Genomic DNA, 24,806 nt, shown 5'->3' on the forward strand with positions numbered 1-24,806 from the left:
GCGCGAGATCTTATGGTCGCGACGCGAGAATTCGTGATCGCTGAGATCGCGCCGCGAGGTCTTGCGCACCAGCCTCCAAATCTTCATTTTCTTCATTTTGACTTCAAATTCATCGCTTTTACTTCCGTTCCATCGATATGTGACCCGGCAGCTATTTTTCATCTATGTTGACCTGAAATTCACTATAACCACACTAAAACCATCAAAAATACTTGAGAACGCGCTAAGTCCAAGTCAAATGAGAGCGGATTCATACATAAAATACGCACTCATCAAATCCCTAGCAGGGACTTTGTGAAGAACTGATCTCGTTTTGAGAGAAGAAAAAAAAAATTCTCAGAGGCATTTTTTTGAACACCTTGAGTGCATATTTTAAACAGACTCCTGAACGCCCATTGCAGAACATAGCTTCAGCCTTTTTTTTCATCACACGCAAACATAGCTTTTAGCCTTGTTTGTCAGATCTTTCTCGAACTGTCACCTGATCCTAATCACCACATCACTATTGAAGAAGTGTCACAGCACAACGAGAATCTCTTGGATGACAAAGGCAACGAGCTCGAGAATGGCTGCGAACAGCTCTTTGAGATCGACAGCGACGGAAAAACCGACCAGTACTTTGACATGGCGAGCAACGGCCGCGAAGAAGAAGATGAGACGAACGAGCCGTTCTTCCACCTCGAAGATGATATCAAAGACGATCTGGGGAGGGGCGATTTCAGAAGGAAAATGTATCCCAATTCGGCGGGCGGGACGATCGTAGACGGCGGAGGAGGTGGAGCAGATTCGCTTGGAGCATAGCATCTGCGAGAAGCGAACAACACTGCGAGCAAGCTCAGAGCACTCCGACTTCGATGACTCGGTCGGCGAGCAAGATCGGCACTGAGAGCTCGTCTCGGAGCGACCTTTCTTTCTCCGGATCCGAGGACACCATTGTTGTACGGACGTGTAGAGGAAGAAAGAACACTGATTTGATTGGGTATCTTATAAAAAGAATCCTTCTTTAACTTCAAGATTGAACGTTGTCTCGTTCCTTCATTGGATCGAGAGAAATGAACGTCGTCTTGAATCTTCACCGGATCATAAACTCTGGACCGCTTGAACCATCTCTTTCGATGAAGCTTCATTATATCCGGCATCATAGCAACAAGAAGGGAGCTTGAAATCGTTATGGAGAAGGAATCGGAGATCAGAAATCCGAGATCTTGAAGCCTTGACACGTCAGGAAATCGCCGGAAGAAGAACTTGAAGCTTTGACACGGCGGGACTCGCCGGAGAAGCCTCTTTAATGTTGACACGGCGAGACTCGCCGGAAGAAGATTCTCGATGAATGACACGGCTTGAAATCGCCGGTGATAAATTTTGATAAAAAAAACGCTCCGAATTTCCGGTGCGTCTCTGTCGATGAAGCTTTTTTTTCGTCGATGAAGCGATGGAGAGAAGAACTTGAAATCGAGAAGAAGAGGCGTTTAATATTCGAAATATTCAGAGGTAAAATGAAATCGACCTTCGTGAATTTCCATCGAGCTTGTCGTCGGAGATCTATTCCGATCGTTGAGGAATCGGGGATGACGAAGTGGATAATCGAACATGAAATTTTGCTCTGATACCATATTACATTTCTAAGTTAGGATAGATAGAAATTGGATTTGAGAATTGGGGAAAAAAAACTCTCATCTTGGATGATTAAAAAAAGTGTTTTTTCAAAAACTAACAGGTGTTTGGTAAACTATTTATAACACAGTTGTTGCTGGTAACAAAAGCTGATTTAGTGTTTCGTAAAATAAATATATTATAGTAAAAAGACTAAAATAGACATGTTCTTAATAATTAAATAATAATTATGAATATGCTTATTTATATGCATGTATATGAATAATATTTTTTCTTAAAAAAACAAATAGAAAAAAAGATAACGTAACAAGACAAACTACTATTGCACTCCAACGACCAGCAATATTTCAATAAAATGCACAAATCATTTTTGAACAAGTTTCACTCTTAGATAGAAAAAAAAGATGAGGCAAAGAAAAAAAGTTATGTATTATGATACAAAAATCCTCACAATTTGCGAGGGGAGATAAAATTTAGAATATCATACTGGGCAAAGTACAGATGACTTAGAAACACTTTGTACGATGATATTACAGTAATTTGTATAGCAAACTTAAAAATATTTTTTTTTTCCAAAAGTTAGGAATCTTAGCTTTTCAATCTCATGTACAAAATCTAAAATCGCTTTTGAAGTTTTTTGTAAAAACAGTTTTGTCAAGCATCGGATAAGCAGTTTAGTTTTTTCTAAAAACAAAAACAAGACTTTTTAATCTCAACCAAACGCAGCCATAAGTATACAAACATATTTGATCTCTAATAGTTTGTAACCAGAATTTTGCAATAAAAAGTAAAAATTATAAAGAAAACGAAAACTGGAAGAAAAATTATACGGGAACGTCAAAATTTTACATTGGGTTTAGAAGTCGAGAAAATTTTGAGGGGCTAACAATGGAGATACTTCTAACAATGGAGATACTGATATAAGAGAAACACACGTTTGACCCTTTTAATTTTCTACTCTTTTTCAGGAAACTAAATCTTAATTTTAGTTATAATTTTTCCTCAATGCACGTGAGATAAGAACACAATGAATTCTCATTTTATCTCTCTCAATTTTTTAAAATTCCAAACATATCATAAGACTTCAACGAAATAAGAAATGCTAATTGTGAGTTTCATGAAGACAATATTTTATAGTTTGGTCAATGTAGTTATTTATATGTTTGAATTTCAATTCGTGAAGAGAATTTGGGCTGAATAAGTTTGGCCACCTCTAACTGATGCGAACGGTAATAATAAGAGAGGACAAAAATATGATTTCTATTATTACTTACTCAAAAACATAAGAGTACATCATATATAGAGTAGATTTAACCTAACTAAAATCCATAAAATCAGGAGATATATAAAATCTAATAAACTAATATTTATTTATTATCTATTATCGGTACTATATATCAAGGTTCAAAACTTCGCACGAGATGGGATATCTTACGCGAGAGCTCGCTTCTCGCGAGGGCGCGGGAGGAGTATGAGAATAACTCATGATTTGTATCATTTCTCGCGACTTCAGGCGTGACTTCTCGCACCCCATTTCTCTCTTCCGCCGCGTACAAAAGTGAACAAATATCCTCCATTATTGCTATTTTTTTTTCAAAACCAGACGAGATATGCTCTCTGTGAATTTCGTCTTGTCTATCACCAAATCTGCTCCATTCTCGCTAATTCTCGTGCAAGACCTCCGTTTTCCGCCGCGTAGCTTTGAAAATTGCCCAAATCTCACCAAATTCTACCGCTCTCACGCGGTAAGTTTTCAGAGCTAGGTTTTGAATTTGTTATAGTTGGTTTTTTAATGGATTTGGAGTTTGATTTGGTAATGAAATTATGAATTTCATAAATATTACGAAGATTTTTAATTATGGAAATATTTGTTCACTTGATTTTGTAATTATTATTTGAAATAGGTTTTTTGTTTTAAAATCCGAATTCAAATATTATTTGAGTAATTGCATGTTGTTGTTAATGTTGATTTATTTAGTTGATTTAGATTTAATTTATAATTAATTTGATCTAAATTTAATTAATTCTTTGATTATTGATTGCTTGGTTGATGTTATTCGTTATTGTTAAATATGCAGCGTTGTTTTGAATGATTGTTAATTATGCAATGTTTTCTAAATTATTGTTGATTTAAACTATGCAACATTAATAATATTAACAACGTTATTCATTATTGTTAATGTTGATATATTTTGTTAATTTAGATTTAATAATTGAAGAATGAGTTCGGATCTGGCCCGAAAATATTATACGCCCCTTGAAAGAAAGACGAACGGTTTTGTTTGAACTCTAGCTATGAATAGTGAGCGTGAACTCTTTTTTACTATGTTTTGGTTTGTAGTACACATACTCTATTTAGTATAGTTTTGTGTGAGAACTCTTCATTATGTGTGTCTTGATTTGTATTCTATTTAGTGTGGTTTGGTTGATGTGAGATGAAAATTCTATGTGTGACAATTCTGTGTGAAATGTTGAAAGCTCTATTTTTAAATGTATCCTTGAGTATTCTAATTGAGAAGTTTTTTATTTAAATTTATTTGTTGTTCAAATATCCCGCGGAATACTTTTTTTGCTGTTTACCCCGCGGAATGCAGTTTACTACGCGGTACGAAATATCTTGAATGTTAATCAAATACCGCGAAATACCATGATACGAGACGAGATACACTCAAAATTAGAGGTGCGGTACAGCCGCGAGATGTGAGATATCAATCATTACTATAGAATATGCATGTTGGACAAAATTATCCAACTTTCCAGTGACGAAGTGATTAGTGTCTATATTTCCCCGCCCATGCTTGGTGGAATCGTGATGAAGTGAATTATTTATAATCTAAATGGTAGATTAATTATCACAAAATAGGTTGACGAATATTCCTTTGCTCATCTACTTTAACTCCTCGAAAAGACTTTTGAGCCCAATACCTTCACCAATTCCTTGTGACATGATGTGGTACTTGTTACGCCGTTATTTTCACAAAGTAACTTAAAAGACCACGTCGACGAGTCATTTCTCAAAGTCAACAAGACGACTCGAGACCTCGTCAAAAAAGACATATCTCAAGACCACGTCAACAAGTCGAATCTCAAGTCCACGTGGTGATCAGAGACTGCATCTTTTGAGTCATCACAACGACTCAAAATCAAGTCCACGAATTCATGCGCCAAGCACCAAAACAAGACACATCTCAAACGAGTTCTCAAATCAGACTCTGAAAAATCAAGCTTACAAGCTCAACTCTTTGGAAAAAAACTCCAAACCATGCCACCAAAAGGGGTGTACAAAAATTGACCGAAAATTGTTAAACCGATAATCGAACCGCTCCGGAACCGAAATTCGGTGTCACGTCATCAAACCAAAAATTTGGTTCAGTTAACTTATCCGTTTTATGAAACTGGATCAGTTATCGATTTTGAATATCCAAAAATTCGATTATCAGTTATTTAACCAATTTTTGTTTTTTGTTTATTTTTTAACTTTTTATAAAACTGATAACCAGTTTTGAAACCAGATAACCAGTTTTAAAACCGGGTAACCGATTTCAATCGGATAAAAAATTTTGGAACTTGTTTAATCATTTTTTATTTTTTTATTTCTAAATTATTACAAAATTGTAGGAAAACAAGTTGGTTTGAATCGCATAACCGGTTATGAAACCGGATAACCGATTTCTTGTACTTAAGTGAAGGTGCGAGGATTCGAAGGCTCGACGAGGAGCATGAAGGAATTGAAGATCCAAGAACAACTCGGAGATCCGAAGACTCGACGATAAACGTGAAGAACACGATGATGCGAAGACTCAGAGAGAAGATCAATGGGTTGAATATAAGGTCTCGAAAGAGGTTTAACGGGTTGAAGGTAAGGCTTTGGAGAGAGGTTCAAAGGTTTGAAGACTTGAGGAGGCTAAAGCTCAAGAACTCGACGAAGAACGCGACGAACATGAAGAACAAGAAGAACGCAGAAGATCCAAAGCTCAAAGACTCGAAGACCCAAAAGACTCTAAGATATGAAGACCCAAAAAATCGACGATCCGAAGAACACAAAGACCCGAAGACTTGAAGATCCGAAGATCCAAAAGCTCGAAGACCCAAAGATTCAAGGATCCGAAGACTCGAAAATCCAAAGAACACGACGAGAAGGACAAGCATGACGAATGCAAGAAGGACAAAAGAGATTCATTGACGAGATGAAGACGACGAGAGCAGAGAACTTCACCACTCCTAACTTATGTGTGGTCGATCCGACCCTAGATCGAACCACGGACAGTTTTTAATGCTAATCCAAAAACGCGATTAACAAATGGGTTGTTGCGTCCAACTACTTGTTTTTTTTTCCTCCATGTGGCTAGGATTCTCCATATGAAGGTACAATAATTGGTATTAGACCATCGACTAGAGGGTTAGGCCAAATCAGAATCTACGAAGACGCCAATGTTTCACTCTTCTTTAATGATAGGCATCTGCATTGGCTTTTCAAGTATCAAAACAATTGATATGTTACACTCAAGTGATCTTTGTGTGACTTACTCATAAATTGATTTACAACACTAACGGAGAAATTGATGTTCGGATGTGTATGAGCTTGGTAACTCAACTTCTCAACTAGTCGTTAATATTGCCCTCTATCTACCGGTGGAATTAATAAGCGTATGATTCCATAAATTTTATATCATTATCTACTTGTACTTCGTGTTTTCGTCACTCATAATTGTGCTATTAATGATGTTCCTTGTATTTAAGTGCTCATGTGAAGTAAAAAGCAATTTTGGGATATTTTGGACCTTGAGCAGAAATTTAAACGGTATTATAATCCTTCATTTAAACGGGGTAGCTCCTCTTTAGAGGACGACCAAAAAAATTTCCTCCGAAGAAGTCTAAGTTTGGCAAATCATACTAGGCTAAGTATCATATAATTTTTTTTAAAAAAATATGTTATTAATTAATATTACACGGTTTTATATATGTATTGACAAGATTATATTAAACTAAAATATTACTTTTTGAAGACTTTATAACCAAATAAATAATTTTGAAGCTCCATGTTTTATTAATCGAACTCTTCATAATGTTCATATTTATTTCCATTTTTTTTTATATGAGATTCATTTGATTATGCAAAGTATAGACAACATATGTGATGTGTGGTTCTTTAGACTTAAAAAAGAGCTGTGATAAAATCAAACAAATATTAAATAAATAAAAATGTGGTGTGACTATAACTATTTTTCATCCTAAATATTGTATATTTGTGCTTCGCTTTTTTAATTATATAGTGAATAATTACTTTTTATAGACAATTAAAATAACTATATAATCTATAACATTATAGAGTTTAAATAATAAATTTAATATTATATGTTTATATTAATTGTCAGCCCCCTAGCGGCAATTCCTGGTTTCGTCCTTGGGTCCACTCGAGTTTTTTTTTTTTTAGTACAATTGTACTACGCTATATATGTTTTTTTTTTTTTATAACGACCGTCTTTTGTAGTGGGTTCCGGATGTTTGTTCCGCTGCAAGAAAGAAAAGAGTTGTAAAATGTCACAAATAATGGAATAGCGTTTGTCTACGAACTTGATAGCTTTTTTAGCCACAAATAATGCTCGGACTTTATATTGATTGAGCTAGTCTTTTAAAGTATTTTTGTATAAGGGTGTAATTTTACATAAAGTAGAGGGGGTATTTTTGTGCATAAAGAATTAAATTCTAAATAAAAATAAAAATGATAAATGATTTGACTAAAAATTAGGGAAGTTGGGAGGCCCGCCAGAGCGAGTTCTGCAGAGTAAGCAGCGTCAACGCTCGGCCAGCCTATAACCCCTCCACAAATTCATGCGCACAAAACTTGTATCAGGCGCTGCGAGCAGCTCCCACCACTCGCTTTGTTTTCCTTACTCATTAGTTTAAGGCAAGTTTTATTGCACAACCTCTCTCCTTATTTATACACCTCTATATCTGAAAACTCCTTCATTTGCAATCGATGTGGGACTCTCTCAGAAGCAATTCAAGTAAAATAGAGTCTAAGGATGAGCCATTAGTCATTTATTCTTACATTTGAATCGTGCTCTGCAACAAAGCCTAGTCACTAATTACATCACACTTAGCAAACCTGAATGAATATTGCTCTACAAAAAAGCAAAAGAAACAAAGCAATGCGATCTTTTTTTTTTTTTTCAATTCTTTTTGGACAAGAGTGGCTCCAGATGAGGGTCAACGGTTCCAACAGCCCCGGACTCTATATCGTCAATTGACGAGTCGTCGAGTCTCTGTCTCAGCAATCTCTGGAAGTGGCTTTGATTCTCTGCAGTCGCGGAGTTGGAAGGAGTCTCTTTCAAGCCCTGAACGTGCTGAAGGCACACTTGGACAGCGTCGTGAACTCTCACGAAATACCACTCCTTACCGATCATTTCCACCACGCCAGCTCTTGATAGGATCTTCAGAACTTCTCTGTTCGGATTCGAAATCGCTATCTGCACAGAAAATAATCTATATGATTTGTTCTTTTTTTTTTTTTTGAGGAAATATGATTTGTTCTTAAGAAAATGATTTTTTTTTTAATTTAAAAAACAATAATGTACGTAGTTGAGAATGAGATTTCAACGAGATTTTTCACCTGGATGTCGCGCATCTTGTATTCCTGATGCAAGTCTTTTAATGCTTGAACCGCGCTTGAATCTATATACGTAACAGCTGCAATAACATTGAACAGAAATAATTAAACAAAAAATGAGACGAGGTACCTAATTTCCAGATATTAGAACAGAATGTAGTGGGACTAGTGTCTGATACCAGTAACACAAAACTAAAAAAAAATTATTAAAGGCCTAGTGTCTCTGTTTTTGGTCATGATATAGTAATTGTGTGCCTGTAGTTTCTTTGACGAGCAAATATGCATGATCAGAATCAGTGACTTACGTGACAACTCTAAGATCACGAAATATATTCTTTCGACTTCTGGCCCACGTTTACTACATCTATCAACAGCGGCTTCAAATTCACGTAACCTACCAGAGAACACAAGGATGAGCGAGGGTGTTTCATTGAGAAAGATAAACCCAGGTAATTAATAAAGGGTATAGAAGAAAGCATAAATATTCAACACCGCATAAAAATGGTTATAGAGGTATTTACCTGTCTTTGATGTAGCTTATGTTTGCAAAATAAATCGGCGCATCTATCCTCACGACTACAATTCCATTATAAGTATATGCCTCTGGAAACTGACGAATGTTTCTATATACAGTAGTTCCTGGAAGACGCCCCAGTACAGCTGCAAACAAAAATTGAAAAGTGGAATATGTATCAACTAACTCAGAGAAAGAAAGAAACCCATTCACTCAAAGATACTCAAATGGTCAAGATTTCCTCCTTTTAACTTTTAATGTGGGTGTCTTAAAGTGCTTTAATGGTACGAAGCTCTCCTAACACCCACTTCCAGTTAAAGAAAGCTGACATTTGGGAGAAATTACAAAACGTTCACAGCAATGAAGAACATTCTACTGGTACTCGGTCAGCTCCAATCTGCTACTTTTGCACTGCTAGAACTGAATTTATGCATGTACCTATGTGTGGATTTGCTGACTCGTGAATGACAAAAGCAAGCGAAACACCAACCTGCGACAAAAAAGCAATAAAATTCAAATAATAAACTCAACGGAATATCTCAGCAGTATTGAGAAACAAAAAAAACTGCTTCTGTGGCTTTGCCAGTTTCAATAGAAGGTCCCGTTTCTTTATTTCTTTCTTTTTTTTTTTAAATTGAGGAAACAAAAACCTGCAGTTCTAAAATCAGAATGTCCAAGTTTACATTATTCAGAGAATTTATTCACAAAGCGTAAATGTAGATTCATAGGCTTATCCTACAATGTTTCATGTAATCATCTTTTGATCAATACATGATCTGAGGAGAAAGCCTTCTGAGGCTAATAGAGTAACTAATATTAACGAAGTACACAAGCATAATAAAATCAAGTACGTACCCCAATCAGGACACCAATCTCAATGCCAAGAAACAAGGTAGTAATGCTAGTAATTGTCCAAAGAAGAAAGTCTTTTTTATCTACACGCCATAAAAAGATGGCCTCCTCGTAATCAACCTGAAATTAAAAAAAATGCGGTAACAAGTTTGTCATCTGAAATCCATTGATAATTAACAGATGAAGGTTAAAACACACAATAAGAAGAAAGAATAGTAAAATGCATCACAACAAATCGTATCTGTAAATAATTTCTGCTGTAGTATGCTCACGAACACCTAAGCTAAATAAACCTTGTATAGTGTCTGTTAACACTTCTCATAACAGTTCAGACAACCAAGCCATTATCTTTTACTAGCTAGCAAATGTCTTACTTATTCTGGACGTAGGAATTGATATGGAGAAATTTTTTAATAGATGTCCGAGTATTATGTTCCCCACATATGTTTTGAGCACATAAAACTGGTCAAACAATGGTAGTAATTAACATGCCACATAAAAATTCACTGGCTTATAAAATTATCCAATATCACGTCGTATAATGGAAAGGTACAATACTCACCAAACCAATAACAGCAGAGATCACAATGGCAGCAAGACCACACTGAAATAAACAAAATAAAATAAAAAACAGTCAAACCTGTAGTTAGCCATCGCCCCCAAGAAACAGAAACGAACATCAAATTTACTCGTGAACTAACAGAATAAATAGAAGAAAAAGTTCCATTAAATTAATTATCGAATAGCATAGCAAATATGAACAAGGAAAAATCATTAGAATCGCCAGAACCTGGGGTATATACTCGAACAACGGAGTTAAAAACAAAAGGGAGCAGCCCATTATGATTCCAGTAACAATTCCCGATAATCCTGTTTTTGCTCCACTTTCATGGCTGACAGCGGATCTCGAAAAGGACCCTGCAAATTGCATAAGAAAACATGTAAATTTCTTAAAATTATACCTATTCTTGCGTAGCTTATAATAAATAAAGTTAACATATAAAGTAAGATGATTACAAACTCAATCGCAAAACCACACTCTAAAGTTTCATAGATACCATACCTGTTGAAGGGTAAGCTGAGAAAAATGAACCGAAGATATTGGCCACGCCAAGGCCAAATAACTGAGAAGGGAAAACAAGACTCTTCGTGTTATTATTTAATTTCCTTCCTCAAACTGCATTAAGTTTATTGGTAGAACATTCTCTATCACGCTAAATCATAATTGTTTCTAGCTACTTGACTTAATTTTTAAGTTTCACAAATGGAAACTGCTGATTAAGACCTGAAGAATCATGAATTAAAAAATTATATTTAGGAAGAAAAAAACAGTTATAAAGATCATGGTTTTTTTTTTGTCTTTAGTAGGAAGCTATTGGTGTGAAGACGATAAAATGATTCATGAAAGACTATCTATTCAAATGAATACCTCTTGATTTGAGTCTAACTCATAGCCGTTCTTTGCTGCCAATGCTTTTGCAATACCCACAGATTCCTAATGTTCAGAATTTTTTTTTTTTCAAGAACTCATAATCGCCAAAGAACATAAGATGCATGAAACAATTCTTTTTTTTTTTTTTATTATCAGATCTTACCAGTATAGCTACACCTGTAATGAGAAATGCAGTTGGGATCAAGGACTTGATGAATTTAAAATCTTTTGGAATAGAAAATGATGGAAGGCCTTGTGGTATATCTCCTACCTGTCAAAGTTAGCATTATCCTTCATCATTTTCCAAATATTTTTTCGTTCGGTTAATTTAAATGATATTGAAACTGTCATTGCAGCAAGTATATTGTATGGGAAAATATGACGAGGAAAATAAAGTTCACTCCAAATTTTGATTTAATCTACAATGTATTACACTACACAAAATAGACAACAAGCATCTGCTCTAGTAATGCAATCAAATATATGTCGCAATCCAACCTCTACATCTCCTTTGCTAATATACCCTTCTCTATCCACACACATTATGCATAGTATAGCGAACAGTCACTTTTAATGATTCCCAGATACTTCTCTACTTATAGACTGGTATCCTTCGATAGTATAGCGAAAGGTCACTTTTAATGATTCCCAAATACTTATCTAATTATTGACTGGTATCCTTCTAAATTCAAGTTATAAAAGCTATGTTTATATTAAATTACTTTACTAGGTTATACTCACCAATGATATCGAAGATGGGTTAAACACTTTCACAAAGACAGTGCCACAAACAACTCCTGTGAGTGGACCAGCTGCTCTCAGGAACCGCAGATACTTCCTTGATTTTCCCTAAATGCATAACACCAAAGATCATAACCAGAACGGCTGTCTAAAGGCAGATGTTAAACATACAATAAAGGATAAGGGCATACCAAATTCTTCATGGTCAGAAGTATCGCAAGAATGATTGACCCCATTACAAACGGTTGCCATAAAAACTACCAAAAAAAAATTCCATGGTTAAAGGAATGAAACATCAAGCGAAAGATAATAGCAAATACAAGAGCTATGCTAGAGTATGGTGGTTTCTGGATGTATAGTAAAGAGGCTGAAATGAAATTTTACTTCATTTTAACTCGTATCTCTTTTAATATTCAAGGATATACCACTCAGGTACACAGAGCATACCCCATCTGCACCCTCGATGATGCTCTCAACCAGTGGCACAATTTTGCTACTTCGCTCTATATCGTATCCCAAAAAATACTTTGCTTGAGATAAGCCAATCACAATGGCTGAAGCACTTGTAAAGCCAGATATCACAGAGTGACTGATAAAACGAAGCAGCCATCCAAGCCTGGAGAGCAAAGATAATGTAATTTAGCTAAGAGCATACCATGCTAGTCATCCTCATACTTGGAAAAGCTAGTAAATTCAACATAACAAGTGTCAGTAATCAATGTGTGCAAAAGATAATGCCCTGCAGTAGATTAACTACACGACTGATATAGTACTTAGCTCCCAAAAAAGGCACCAAGTTTATTCTCTATAACCTCCATGAATTTTAAAATCAACGGATACTGGTTAAGATACTCAATTTCTAGCTATAATCAGGATGCACGTCTTATTCATACATTTAAACAGAAAAAAAAAAAAAAAAAAAACCAACCTTAAAAGCCCCATAACGCATTCCAATATTCCAACCATGAGAGCTAATAATATAGCCATCTCTGTATATGATGCATCAGAAGAATCAACTATTGTCCCTAACACGTTGGAAACCAAAAGAGAAACCAGTGCTACTGGACCAACAGCAAGCTGACGTGACGACCCAAATATGGCATAGACAAATAAAGGCACAAAACCAGAGTCTTCCTTGCAAAATCAAAATAACATAATCAGAAACTATAAAGTAAATCAACCAGAAAAATTAATGGCTTAAGTTTAATATCATCCCTTAGAGTACGAATATTTGCTACAAGTTGGTACTTGTGATTAGTCTGACGCTTATAAGAATGAAACGGCAATAGTGATCAAGGACAGACTATGAGATGAAATCTTAGAACACAGAATCTGTTTCGTTTTGATTTCTTTGTTAATAACTTCAATGATATACGAAATCTTCTTAATGTTCCAAGTTTGAAAGGATTTACTACATTCGATAAGTTGGACGGAAAAATCTACATCGTCCAGAAATCGCTAAATAAAATATATCAACCATTTTGCAGAGAATGTGCAAGAAGTGAACAATGAACCATACGACTTTTTTTTCAGACTGTATCATAAACAGATGTCGATAAGAGACATATATATATATATATATATATACATAGCTTTGTAATTTTGCTTAACAACTTACATAGTCCATAAATTGGTTTAAGCCCAGCTAATTTTGCATAAGACATTGCCTGCAAATTTACAAAAATGAAGAGTTAGTCATGATAAACTCAGTTAAATTAAATAATTAATTAAACATATCACTTAAATGATAAATGATGACGATGCAGCAAAACACTTAAAAATAACGAAAATTGACCCATGTCAAGAACAATCAATTTATATTTTCTTTTCTTTTTGGCCGAGGCCTGAGAATAGTCCCAAACGTAATTATTTGTACTGAAGTGGTCCACAAATATCAATAAAAAATAAAAAAAAAATTATTTCAGATGAAAACACAAGTCTTATCAATCAAACGTTTTGGAGAAAAGCAAAACGAAAAAACAAATTAAAAAATTATCATATTATCTCAAGGCTTACTCGGAAAAAGCTTTAAATACATCCGTTTTCTCTTATTCCGTTGTTTAGAAAGGACCGTCAACGCAACAGGACATTAAATCTAGTTTTCTTTTGCAATTCTTTCTTACTTTTTTCTGAAGCTTCGTTTCAATTAAATTTTTTATACACACACACACACACATATATATATATATATATATATATATATACATATATCTTTATATAATTAAAATTAACAAACACTACCAATATAAGCGAATCCAGAGAGAGGCCAAAATTTTGGTCTCTGGCTACTTTTCGTTCTATGTCTTTTCATTTTCTCAGCAGCCGAGCAAAACCTATCATCATACTATAAAAGTGGTGGCAACAGAGTTAGTCAAACTTTTCCTTCATTTTCTCAAAAACGTTGACGAATCTAGAAAAAAATTAGCGTATATTCATTCACCACGCCATTGATCAAACACACAATCAAACATAAAATTCAGATACCGAGAGCAAATGATACACAGTTTTCGGATTTTATTCAATCACATCTTCGAACAACCAATTCACATCGATATCTCCTCACGAACCAAACAGAAAGGGGAAAATAAAATCGGACCTGAGGAACGAGCATGATTCCGATGGTAACGCCAGCCACGACGTCGATCTGGAGATACTCTCGCCACTTATAGGTCCGAATCCAGCGGGAACACGGGAGACAGGTCTCGAGCCAGTCGATCCACGTCATGCTCTGTACCTTGGAAGTCCATGACCAGAACTGAAAGCTCAGCGAAGAAGAAGGCGAAGAAGACGAGGTGTTTGGGTGTTGCAGAGGAAGGATCTTGACCGGCCTCAGGGATGCCGGAGAACGCCGTCCTTGTGCCGCCAGATCGTTCGAGCTCGGCGACGCGTGAGTTATCTCCATGATGTTCTCCCACACTCCCGCGCAAAATATCGAGAGATAAAAAATAGTGTTCGTGGCTCTCTCTGTTTCTCAGAATTGTTATTGGTGGATAAATAGAAAATAGGAAAATATATACTATATTAAAATCAAGAGTGCGCTTAAGATATCAATTCATATTCCCTTTTAAATTTAATAGAAACATATATAATAACGCAAGATTTACTTTTCCATATTTTGCTCCCCAATCATACTTGAAGAATATGTCTAAATGGTGAAATTATCTGACAATGCATCAGTCTTTTTTTTCAGTTTTTAATCAATTTTACTTTAGCGGTTAGTTTAACTTATTCCCCCTTGGATTTATTAATTATTTTTAGAATTAATGATATTTTTCTCCTTTAACTATGCTGTCTTTAACGATTGACTCTTGAACTTTGAAAACTGCCGTTTCACCCCTTTATATTAGACTCAAATTTGTTTTTAGTCCTTCTGCTAGGATTACCGTTAAAATAGCCAAAAAAATTATCACGTGTTAGCTAAAAAAAAAGGTTTTATTGTAAATTTTTTTTAAAAAATTAAAATACAAAATTTAAGAAAAATTCTCTCTCTCCCTCTCTCTCTCTCTCTCTCGCGCATATGCTCAGATTAGCCCATTTCCATAAACAAAACAACAATAGAGTATAGACTCCAAATTACCAACACGATCGATCACATCATTTCCAGAAGTAAAGCAAAAACATTTTTTTTTACTTGAAAAAAAAAAACTATTTTCGTAGATTTAAACCCCACAATTGCTCATTCACCCCTCAATCTACTCTGATGTCGCCTCTGTTCGTCGGAGAATAAGGAAAAAGCAAAGAGAATGACTGAGCGACGCGGGATAAGACATGAAGAGAACACCTATTGATTAGAGAAGTTCAAGAAACTAAATTTCTCACAGAACTTTCATCAAACACTTTATGTGCAACACTTAATAATGTCCACGCCGATAGTATCAAGCTTTGGCGAGCAGATTTTTCATCTGCTTCTCTTCAATGGAGCTCCGACAGTATTAGACAAAGAACATGAAGTTGTCAGAGGCCATATTTGGTGGAGTCTTCAAAGATCAAGCTATTGATGAGAGAAGAAGATGTATTAATGATTGCAAATAAATCTGTAAATTGTTTTTGTATGGTCTGTTTTGTTCCGATTTTTTTCTTTTGCCGTGAATCCGTGCAGAGATCGCGAAGAAAAGCATGGCCTTGTCTTGCGCCTCGGCTAATCGGACCTTTGAGGATAAATAGGTTTAGATGGAATAATTTCATTCAATTTTTTAGTTTCACAAGGCGAATTCTATTTGTTAGTTAAATAACATCATTCATGTTTTATTATTATTATTATTTATTTATTTTTTGTATTCCCTTGTTTCAAGTTAAAATCGAACGGTTCAAAATTCAAATAAATATTATATATTCATTCATTAAGTATATTTATAGATATAAATATATATAGATATGTTATATATATATATATATATATATATTATAATTGTTATATGTATCATTAAATGATATATACATAATATCTATTTGTTATATGATTTTTGTCGATATATCATCGCTAATCGGTATTGAAATTGTTATAAGATACTCGTCGATATATCAGTCGATATTCGATATATTAGTAAAATCAAAACTTCGGTATCGATATTTTAATCCTTGATATAGACCTTTGTATATTATAAAAATAAAAAAATAAAAAAAATAAAAACATCATAGACTTTTTCCAATAAACAAATGATTACAAGTTTACAAACAAGGGCGGATACACATCAAATTATTATTATCATTATTATTATTCATCTAAAAATAATGATGGCAGTATAAGTCTGTGTTGAATTGATATTTAGAAACGTATGAATTTAGATCATTCACTTATTCCAATTTTTTTTTTTTTTACTATGGGAGTTTACACAGCTTCCACCTAAAATCCAAGTTCTCTAGAAATCGGAAATTTCCAAGTCAATACGTTTCTAAGACATACGAAATATGAAAATAAGCTCATATGTGCAACATTGTACGTGTAAGAGGACGATACGGCTCTTCATGTATCAAATACTTAGTGTTATTAAAAAAAGTTATCATGATAAATCACTTTCTCCCTTCCTTTGTTTAAGAAAATATATAATCACGATCATCATGCTACATAGGTAATTTATCTCATAGTTTTGAAAAGAAAGGTAAATTATATCCTACTTGGCGTTCTAGAAACAATTTGATCTAATAAAGGATTTTTTTTTCCCCCTTTTTTCGAAGGAATTAAAAATAAAAGGAATTATTATATGAAGAAAATAAACCTGAATCTTCATCATATAGCGTCACTGTGCAGATGACTGATCATATATATGTAAAATATAGAAATAAAATAATAAAAAACGTGGCGATTTTAAAGGAACGAATGAACTTGGACTGTATTTTGGGGCTAGTTCAAAATCTCCAAAAGAGATTCCTATATAAATAATATTTTCTGCTTGACAGCAAAGCAGATGATGTGCTAACACGCTAGATTTGCTGAGTCCTTACCAAAATTAAGGGAACTCAGAAATCATGCTAGCTATAATATTTAACTACAATATGGTTTTGACTTTATCAGGAAAAAAAAAATGGAAAAGACTAATATAATCTTAAATTCAATACAATATATGTTTGACAATACACATAATCAACCTCAACCTTTAATTGTGTATCCTCATGTCTTGTTATATGGGTAAGTTTCACTCTTTTTTTTTTTTAAGAATTTTATGTTTTTTTTTTATTTTAAATGTGATTTTCATGCATTTGTAGTTGTGTTTTGAAAAAAAAATTAAAAATTTGTAAAAACATGACTAAATTTTTAAAGTTTGATTTGCAAGTTTCAAACTTTTCAAATGATTTTCGAAAAATTGAATCTTTCTAAATCAACAAGACGTAGATGCGCCGGTCATCGTGGACCCCTTGATGCGGACCTCTCGCATGAGTCCTTAACGCTAACTCCATGGATCATCTTGCGAAGCCACCATCGTAGATCCCTGGCGCGGACACAACCCATGAGAAACTTTGCCATGGATTGTATTTACAAGATAGATTTGTGCCAAGGCATCTGCGTCGTCGAGTCCACAAGAAAGATTCATGAGAGAATTTGTGTCAGATCTCCTACGTCGTAGACTACCTCTTATACAGTCGTCACATTCGTCTCTTGATTAACTGCAATCTAAATCTTTTTAGATAAAATATCCATTTATGTTCCATACAACCCTCTATTAAAGATCATTCAACAATCAAACGCAAATACAAATAATGAGCAATTCTTTGTCATGAATGTGCACACAGAGATTGAAAAGCACAACTCATAGTCGATGACGGCCAGAAGAATGAATGAATGATATTAAAGCAACGTGTATGACTAAAATATGTAATTAGATAGATAGATTTCGCGCGTGAAAAAACACATGATTGGTCACTCCATAAAATCTTGAACAAATAGTTACACAATGCTTCAAGCCTTCAACATAACTAAATTATGCCAATACCAAACCATACCACACGAAATGAACACTTGTTTTCAAAATTCCAGCGACAAAAGCCCTAAATTTTTTGCTAAGGTCCAGTTAGGATAAAAGATCTAATAAAATTGGTGGCTACTCCATGGTGCCAGTTATTTTTCATATAATTTCTTAAATATAATCTATAAGAAATCAACCTATATATCTGATTTGATATTATTTCATTGAAATTTGTTTTGAGAAATATTTCTAGAAGCGATGACATGGCATAGCGAGAGAATGCTACCTATATGCCACATGTCACACTCTCATTACAGCTAGAAGATCTTAAAGAGCAAATTAGAATTTATTTATTCATAGTGGATCATGTAAGTTCTTGCAGTCTTTACGGTAGCTAGTGGGCACTTCTTCTCTAGTGAAGATTTTATTTATCTCACACGCTTTTGAGCGGCGACTAAAAAAATAATTCGAAAATTTATTTTCAAATGGTTTGAGAGAGATATTTAACATTTATGGTTCTTTTTAGTTTTAATTTTGATTCTAATGAGTGGTTATGGAGCCGAAAAAGTCGATGTAATTCTCGACATATGAAGTGAGATATCGGCTGCTCACCGACAAAGTCGTCATAACGCTCCAAGATGTTAGTTCGATTTGATAATTTTTCTTCTTACTTATTATTCATACGTATTATTTGAATGGTTTTTGTTAATCGCGTTTTTGGATTAGCACTAAAAATCGTACATGGTTCAATCTAGGGCTGGACCTTATGATCGCACGTAAGTTGGGTTTGGTGAAGTTCTTCTTTTCTCGTCGTGTTCATGTTATTCGGATCTTCGGGTCTCCGAGTTTCCGGATCTTGGGATCTTTTGCGTTCATCGTGTTCTTTGTTGAATTCTTGAATGTTTGCTTCTTTGAGCCTTCAACCCTTTGAATCTTTCACGTTCTCCGTGTTTTTCACGTGTTCGTGTTCTTCGCGTTCATCGTGTTCTTCGGATCTTCGAGTGTCCGGGTCTTCGGATCTTCGACATTCTTCATGTTCTTCGCCAGGTCTTCGAATCCTTGCACCGTCACCTAACCACAAAGAAAATGTGAATCTAGAGGGACGCGGAGGGTTTTCTCTCGGCGCGCGCTCCGAAGCTCAACATTAGTCGTGTTGTATTATGTTTTTGGTGAACGATTTGTACTTGTCTCTATATTTTCTAGAGAGAGAGCTGTAGTGTGATTTTTATAGAGTTTTGACAAGTTGAGAGAAACTTACTTTGTGTTGTGAATGTGTGAGGTATTTATAGGAGCCAAGGGGTTTCGTGAGAAGTACTTGGTTTGATGGAGATGTCCGGGTGGTCTTGGTCGAGTAAAGACGACCGAGTGGTCTTGGCCGAGTGAAGACAACCGGGTGGTCTTTGGCCGATTGAAGACGACCGGGTGGTTTTTGGCCGATTGAAGACGACCGGGTGGTCTTTGGCCGAGTGAAGATGACCGGGTGAAGACGGCCGGGTGGTCTTGGCCGAGTGAAGACGGCCGGGTGGTCTTGGCCGAGTGAAGACGACCGGGTGGTTTTGGCCAAGTGAAGATGGCCGGGTGATCATTTTCTTTGGTCGACCGGGTGGTCATATTCTTTGGCCGACCGGGTGGTCATTTTCTTTGGCCGATCGGGTGGTCATTTTTGTGATTTTGTCTTGAAGCTTTTTCAAGAAGTCTAGATTGAAAACATTTTTTGAGAGTCTCTTTTGAAAGATATTTTATGAGTGTTGACTCGGAGCTTGTCGCGTGAGTTTGCTTGTGGGCTTTGGCCTTATGAACGGGCTTGATGTGTCATTTTTTGCTCTTGAGGTGTCATTTCTATCTTGCGAAAATTTGACCCAGCAGTTTATTTAATTATGAAATAAAGTTACATGAATATTGTTTCCCTTGTGATAGTCATATTTCATAATTCTCATTCATTCAATATCTTCCAACTTCCAACACTGCATTGTATTACTTTTTTTTACCTTGAGCAATATTATAACATAAATAGTACAGAAACGACGTTAATATTTTCATTGTTCTAATTTTATTTTTATTTTACTGGCTTTATACACCAAAATGCTTACCACAACTTTTTATTGTGTATACCGTTTGTATCTTGTTGGGGAATCCAAATAATTTTATTTGCATTTGGTGGATAATATTTTCATTTCCTTTAAAACACATGAGAAAGAATTTTATCAATTCAAGTAAAGTAAGCATTCAAAACGGAACAAAACTCCCATCACTATTTATAGTCTTCGAATTATGTTATGGTATTATTTATGGAACTGGGTTCTGGTACTATTCATTGAATTTTTTTTTCCCGGGATATTGGATTACATTTTTAGGATTCAATTATTTTTATTACATGTGAATAGGGCCGGAATTAATTGAAACGGAACGTTAGGTGGCCAAAATTCCAACACTACTTGGACCGGAACATGGCAGTCCATTAAGGATAGGAATTCCAGTTCATTCAGAACATAATTCTCGTTCTGACTAAACACCCAGGTTTAGAAACCATTATAGAGACGCTTTTTTGTAATAGCTAATTCCTGATTCCGTCTCAGCTTTAAAGTATAGACGGGGATAGATTTTAAGGTGGTTTCTTAATAATAAAGACATTAATAGAGAAACATTCTACGATCCCCGCCACAATCCACGGCCATCCCTACTCGACTCACTGAAAGTCAACCTCATCCAGAGAAAAGCAAACATTTTTACATTTTCAACGGATAGCAGACAAATGTCCAAGCTTTGCGTGGCTTGGAACTAGGAGATGCAAAAGGGATAATTATCTATACGTTACAAGGCTTTCGATTCACTTGTTTCTGAATGAATCAATGCTCTATGGATAGCAGAAAGGTCGTGTCGGTACAGTGCTTGAGAGAGAGAGAGAGAGAGAGAGAGAGAGAGACTAGGAGTGTGAGCGAGCGTGCTCGGGCTTGTGAGAGAACTCGTAGTCCAAGTGCACAAAGGCGCGCTCGATCTCGGGCAAGAGCTCGAGCTTCTCTTGAAGGGACTCGCCAATGTCGTGAGCCACTTGCAAGGGCATGTCGGCGGGGAGGACAATGTCGACCTCCACAAAGAAGTGGGACCCGAACGTGTAGGCCCGCACCGTGTCGATGTGGCGTATCGCCTTGTGGTGGTTCCAGCAAAGGTACGTCAGCTTCTGCAAGTACTCTGGGGTCGCCGATTTCCCCACCAGAGAGTTCACGTTTTCCAGCACCGTCATCGACCATGTTCTGATCGTGTACAATGCCAGCTGAACAATAATTACAAAAAAATATTACATACATATCACTATTTTCGTTAACACCCAACAGTAGACTGTTGATTCCGAGTTAAGTTCAGTGGAAATCTGAGAGAGAGAGAGAGGGGTTTACGATTATAGCTCCAACGGGATCCATCCACGCATCAAAGTAGTTTGCGAGAAGCGCAGCAATGAGGCCGATGATGTTTGTGATGACATCGAAAAAGTGGTCTTGTGCGTACGCTTTGACGATTTCGTTGGTGAAAGAGCGACAGTAAAGCATCAGTAGTAACTTCACCAGCGTTACCATCAGCATAATACCAACAACCCACTCCTCTTGCTCTTTGGTCAACCTGAAATCGGATTCCTAGTAGAAAGCACATAAAGAAAAAATGAGCTACACACGACAAAACTTTGGTGAACGCTTATAAAGTGGATGTAGATCATTAAAAGCTCAAGAAGTGAGAGTCAGGCACAAAATTTTATTGCTTGCCTCAGATATTAAGGTGCGCACCGACTCCAAGATGATCTGCAGTCCTAGAGTGGCCATGACAGAGGCAAACACGAGGATTCCCTAAACACCAAAGACAATCAAGTGTTAAGATGCTTCTCTCTGTTTTCATGCTCGTAATCAAATAATTGAACTCACTGCCCTTTCCCAAAGCAAACCATATCCGGTTATAAATCATGCACATGACAGCATAGTTTCACTTATCGTCAAAGAGCAAGAGAGGACTCTCAGAAAATTCAATCCCGTAAATTCCAAATTGGTTAAGAGAGAGAGAGAGAGAGAGAGAGAGAGAGAGAGAGAGAGAGAGAGCTAACCAATGGCTGCATACGCCTCTTTCCAATAGGGTACTGATACGGATTGGGTGTTTGCATAGAGAAAGCAGTGAACCAAAGGATGAATCCGGACAGAAGGTCGAGAAGCGAGTCCAGCGTAGACGCGATTATGGCCAACGAACCACTTCTGATCGATGCATACACTTTCGCTGCAAAGAGCACCATGTTTGCAAGATTCGAGATTCTGATGGCAAACGTTTCGCTTTTCGCTAAACTCTCTTGTTCCTCCTGCAACCAAGACGAATGAATCACTTCAATTGAGAATACATCACGTGTTTTTTTACTTTACAAAGACAGTAAGAGAATGACTGTACCTTTGACATCCCCGGAACAAAACCACGCTCGGCCAAGGCATCCATTTCGTTAAATCCCTCAAGCATTTCTACCTGCTGTTGGTAGTACTCGGCCACCGTATCTTCCGGGCCTGTAGCCATCAAGCAAATAATTTAATGGAAGCCATAGAAACCTTATAAAGTGAAGCTAGTAATGTTATCATCAGATGATATGCACTCAGCTTTACAACAATCTTTTTTTTTTGGTTCCCTTTAAGAGTAAAGCATCATATGTGGGTGGGATAAAGAAAGTGAATATATTCTTGATCCACTAGTCTTAACAAAATGGGTACATGTCACACTCATATTGATGCTCATACTTATTTGAAAGCAATATCCGAATATACAAAGCCTTAATTTGGGTAGTGGGACTCTAATCCCAGACATAACGATAACCACCCGAATGGTTGCTGATTACATTCTAAGATTAGTTTACGTGGACTTGCCAAAACCTTGAATCTCTTCTTTAACCATGACCACTTTTGATTACTTAACGTTCAGGTGTTTGACAAAAAAAAGGAATTCAGACGTTCAAGCATAAAAACTGGAAACGGAAAGTGACTCTGACACGCCTGGGAAAATACTGTTTTTTTTAAATGTTCTGAAATCCAGAAGCAGATACCTAAATAGAAGAATTCACTAGAGAACAAAAAACAAAGCAAACTGAAAATTCCAAAAGCCAGATACAATACCAATTAAAGAAAAAACAAAAAAGAGCTTAGCTTAGTAACGAACACAAAGCAAAATCACACACAAGTCAAACTTCTATACTAACTCAGTAGAGCAGCCATTGACCACAAGAGAAGAAAACAATTGACTTACCTAAACCTGCAACCAATACCTTCAAATTCCACAAACCCATTTATGGAACAACCCAAAGTAAAACAGCCAGTCGTGAGATAATCAATTCTATAGTTGTTCGTATTTATATGCATCGTCAAACTTCAACCAACAGCATAAAAGAACTATATTTTATATAAGGCTCTTCAAAGATTCTTCACAATTTATTGCAGTAGGATTACATGACCCATCACGAAAATAATATCAAAACCGCCAATGCAGAACCTGGGAATCATTGTTTTTCCTCGCAGAATTTCAGAATAGTTTGACTATTACAGAAAAATCACATCAAATTAATAAAGAAAACAAAACAGAATCACAATAAATAAATAAATTAAAAACGCCCATAGTTTGAAAACGGAATATTTATACATATAGAGATATATAACCCCGATTGAAAGGGAAATCAGCAGAATAAAATAATCTGACACGTACAATAATCTAATCAGTACATACGAGACAAATAATAAAGTACCAAAACGACTAATGGAGGAAGAATCGCAGAAGCATCGAACCAGAAGAAACGATAAATAAACAAATAAGTAAAAGTAAAATTGTGAGATCGGCACACAAAATAAAAAGATACAGAAAGGAAAGACAGTGAAGTTGATTCTCTCTATTTCAGTCAGTTTAGAACGAAACAGAGAAGAAAAAAAAAATACCTAAAACCCCATAGCAATCGTGGAGGCCCCGAGGTGGCTTTTTGTCTTTTCGTTCGGCAGCCAACTGGAAGCCTTCAAAGTTTAACTGCCACGACCGGTCGCCATTGTTCGGCCGTCGCAAGAGCGAGAGCTCCTCTTCGTCGCCGTCGTTCGCCATTATCAGAGAGAGAGAGAGAGAGAAGAGTCGTGGTGTTTGTGATTGAGGCTGTTGTGGTCAGCGATTCACGCACCAGAGAAGTTAGGAGGGAGTTCAAGAATAATAATAATCCTAATAATAATAACAACTACCCGGCTTAGATATCATCTGCTCTTCTCTCAAGCCAGGGTTTTTTTTTTTTTTTTTTTAAATTTAATAAGCCTCGTTTTAAATATGGTAATTCAGGAAGATATCTGAAAATTCTATTAAAAATTTGTTTGTTTGTTACAGAATATCGTGTGAAAGAGGCTCATTTTTTACGCAAAGATATGTTGCAAAACAATTGGTTAATTAATGATTTCATATATTTGATCTACATAAAAGTTTTATTGATAACCGTGGATTGCAAATTCTATTGAAATGTGTAGTTATATAATATATTATGATAAAGAAATATAGTTAAAAAAATATTTTTTTTATTATTTTATATTTAAGTGGTCACCAAACTAGTTTGGCATTAGTGTTCTATTCTCCTTTTGTTCTATTTAAGTGGTCACGAATTTATTTTCA

The 24,806-nt window shown here is 35.7% G+C and overlaps 2 protein-coding genes and 1 non-coding gene across 4 annotated transcripts; all 3 read right to left on the reverse strand.

Moving 5' to 3' along the window:
• Nucleotides 1-7,368: 7,368 nt before the first annotated feature.
• Nucleotides 7,369-14,840, reverse strand: LOC149379287 (sulfate transporter 4.1, chloroplastic-like). Its single transcript, XM_089603360.1, has 17 exons — nucleotides 14,360-14,840; nucleotides 13,382-13,430; nucleotides 12,692-12,893; nucleotides 12,211-12,379; nucleotides 11,955-12,020; nucleotides 11,764-11,871; nucleotides 11,186-11,293; nucleotides 11,020-11,085; nucleotides 10,654-10,714; nucleotides 10,381-10,508; nucleotides 10,153-10,194; nucleotides 9,594-9,710; nucleotides 9,177-9,228; nucleotides 8,746-8,884; nucleotides 8,530-8,618; nucleotides 8,228-8,304; nucleotides 7,369-8,084 (listed from the first exon to the last, which is right to left on the reverse strand). The coding sequence occupies exons 1-17, from the start codon at nucleotides 14,663-14,665 to the stop codon at nucleotides 7,788-7,790; spliced, it is 2,076 nt and encodes a 691-aa protein (XP_089459486.1). The 5' UTR covers nucleotides 14,666-14,840; the 3' UTR covers nucleotides 7,369-7,787.
• On the reverse strand, nucleotides 7,371-7,526 carry LOC149379288 (U12 minor spliceosomal RNA). Its single transcript, XR_016294308.1, has one exon. It is a non-coding gene; the product is annotated as a U12 minor spliceosomal RNA (small nuclear RNA).
• Nucleotides 14,841-20,560: 5,720 nt separating the features above from the next.
• On the reverse strand, nucleotides 20,561-24,439 carry MTP11 (Cation efflux family protein). 2 transcript variants are annotated; one of them, XM_089602880.1, is made up of 6 exons: nucleotides 24,101-24,439; nucleotides 22,581-22,690; nucleotides 22,249-22,494; nucleotides 21,917-21,997; nucleotides 21,557-21,790; nucleotides 20,561-21,435 (listed from the first exon to the last, which is right to left on the reverse strand). In XM_089602880.1, the coding sequence occupies exons 1-6, from the start codon at nucleotides 24,255-24,257 to the stop codon at nucleotides 21,088-21,090; spliced, it is 1,176 nt and encodes a 391-aa protein (XP_089459006.1). In that variant the 5' UTR covers nucleotides 24,258-24,439; the 3' UTR covers nucleotides 20,561-21,087. The 2 variants fall into 2 exon arrangements, with proteins under 2 accessions (XP_089459006.1, XP_089459007.1); XM_089602881.1 differs by lacking the exon at nucleotides 24,101-24,439 and adding an exon at nucleotides 23,421-23,551.
• Nucleotides 24,440-24,806: the final 367 nt, after the last annotated feature.

Source organism: Urtica dioica, chromosome 12 (genome assembly GCF_054948205.1).
Source record: "Urtica dioica subsp. dioica isolate 48M chromosome 12, U.dioica_male_clone48M_v1_H2, whole genome shotgun sequence".
NCBI classification, from domain to species: domain Eukaryota; kingdom Viridiplantae; phylum Streptophyta; class Magnoliopsida; order Rosales; family Urticaceae; genus Urtica; species Urtica dioica.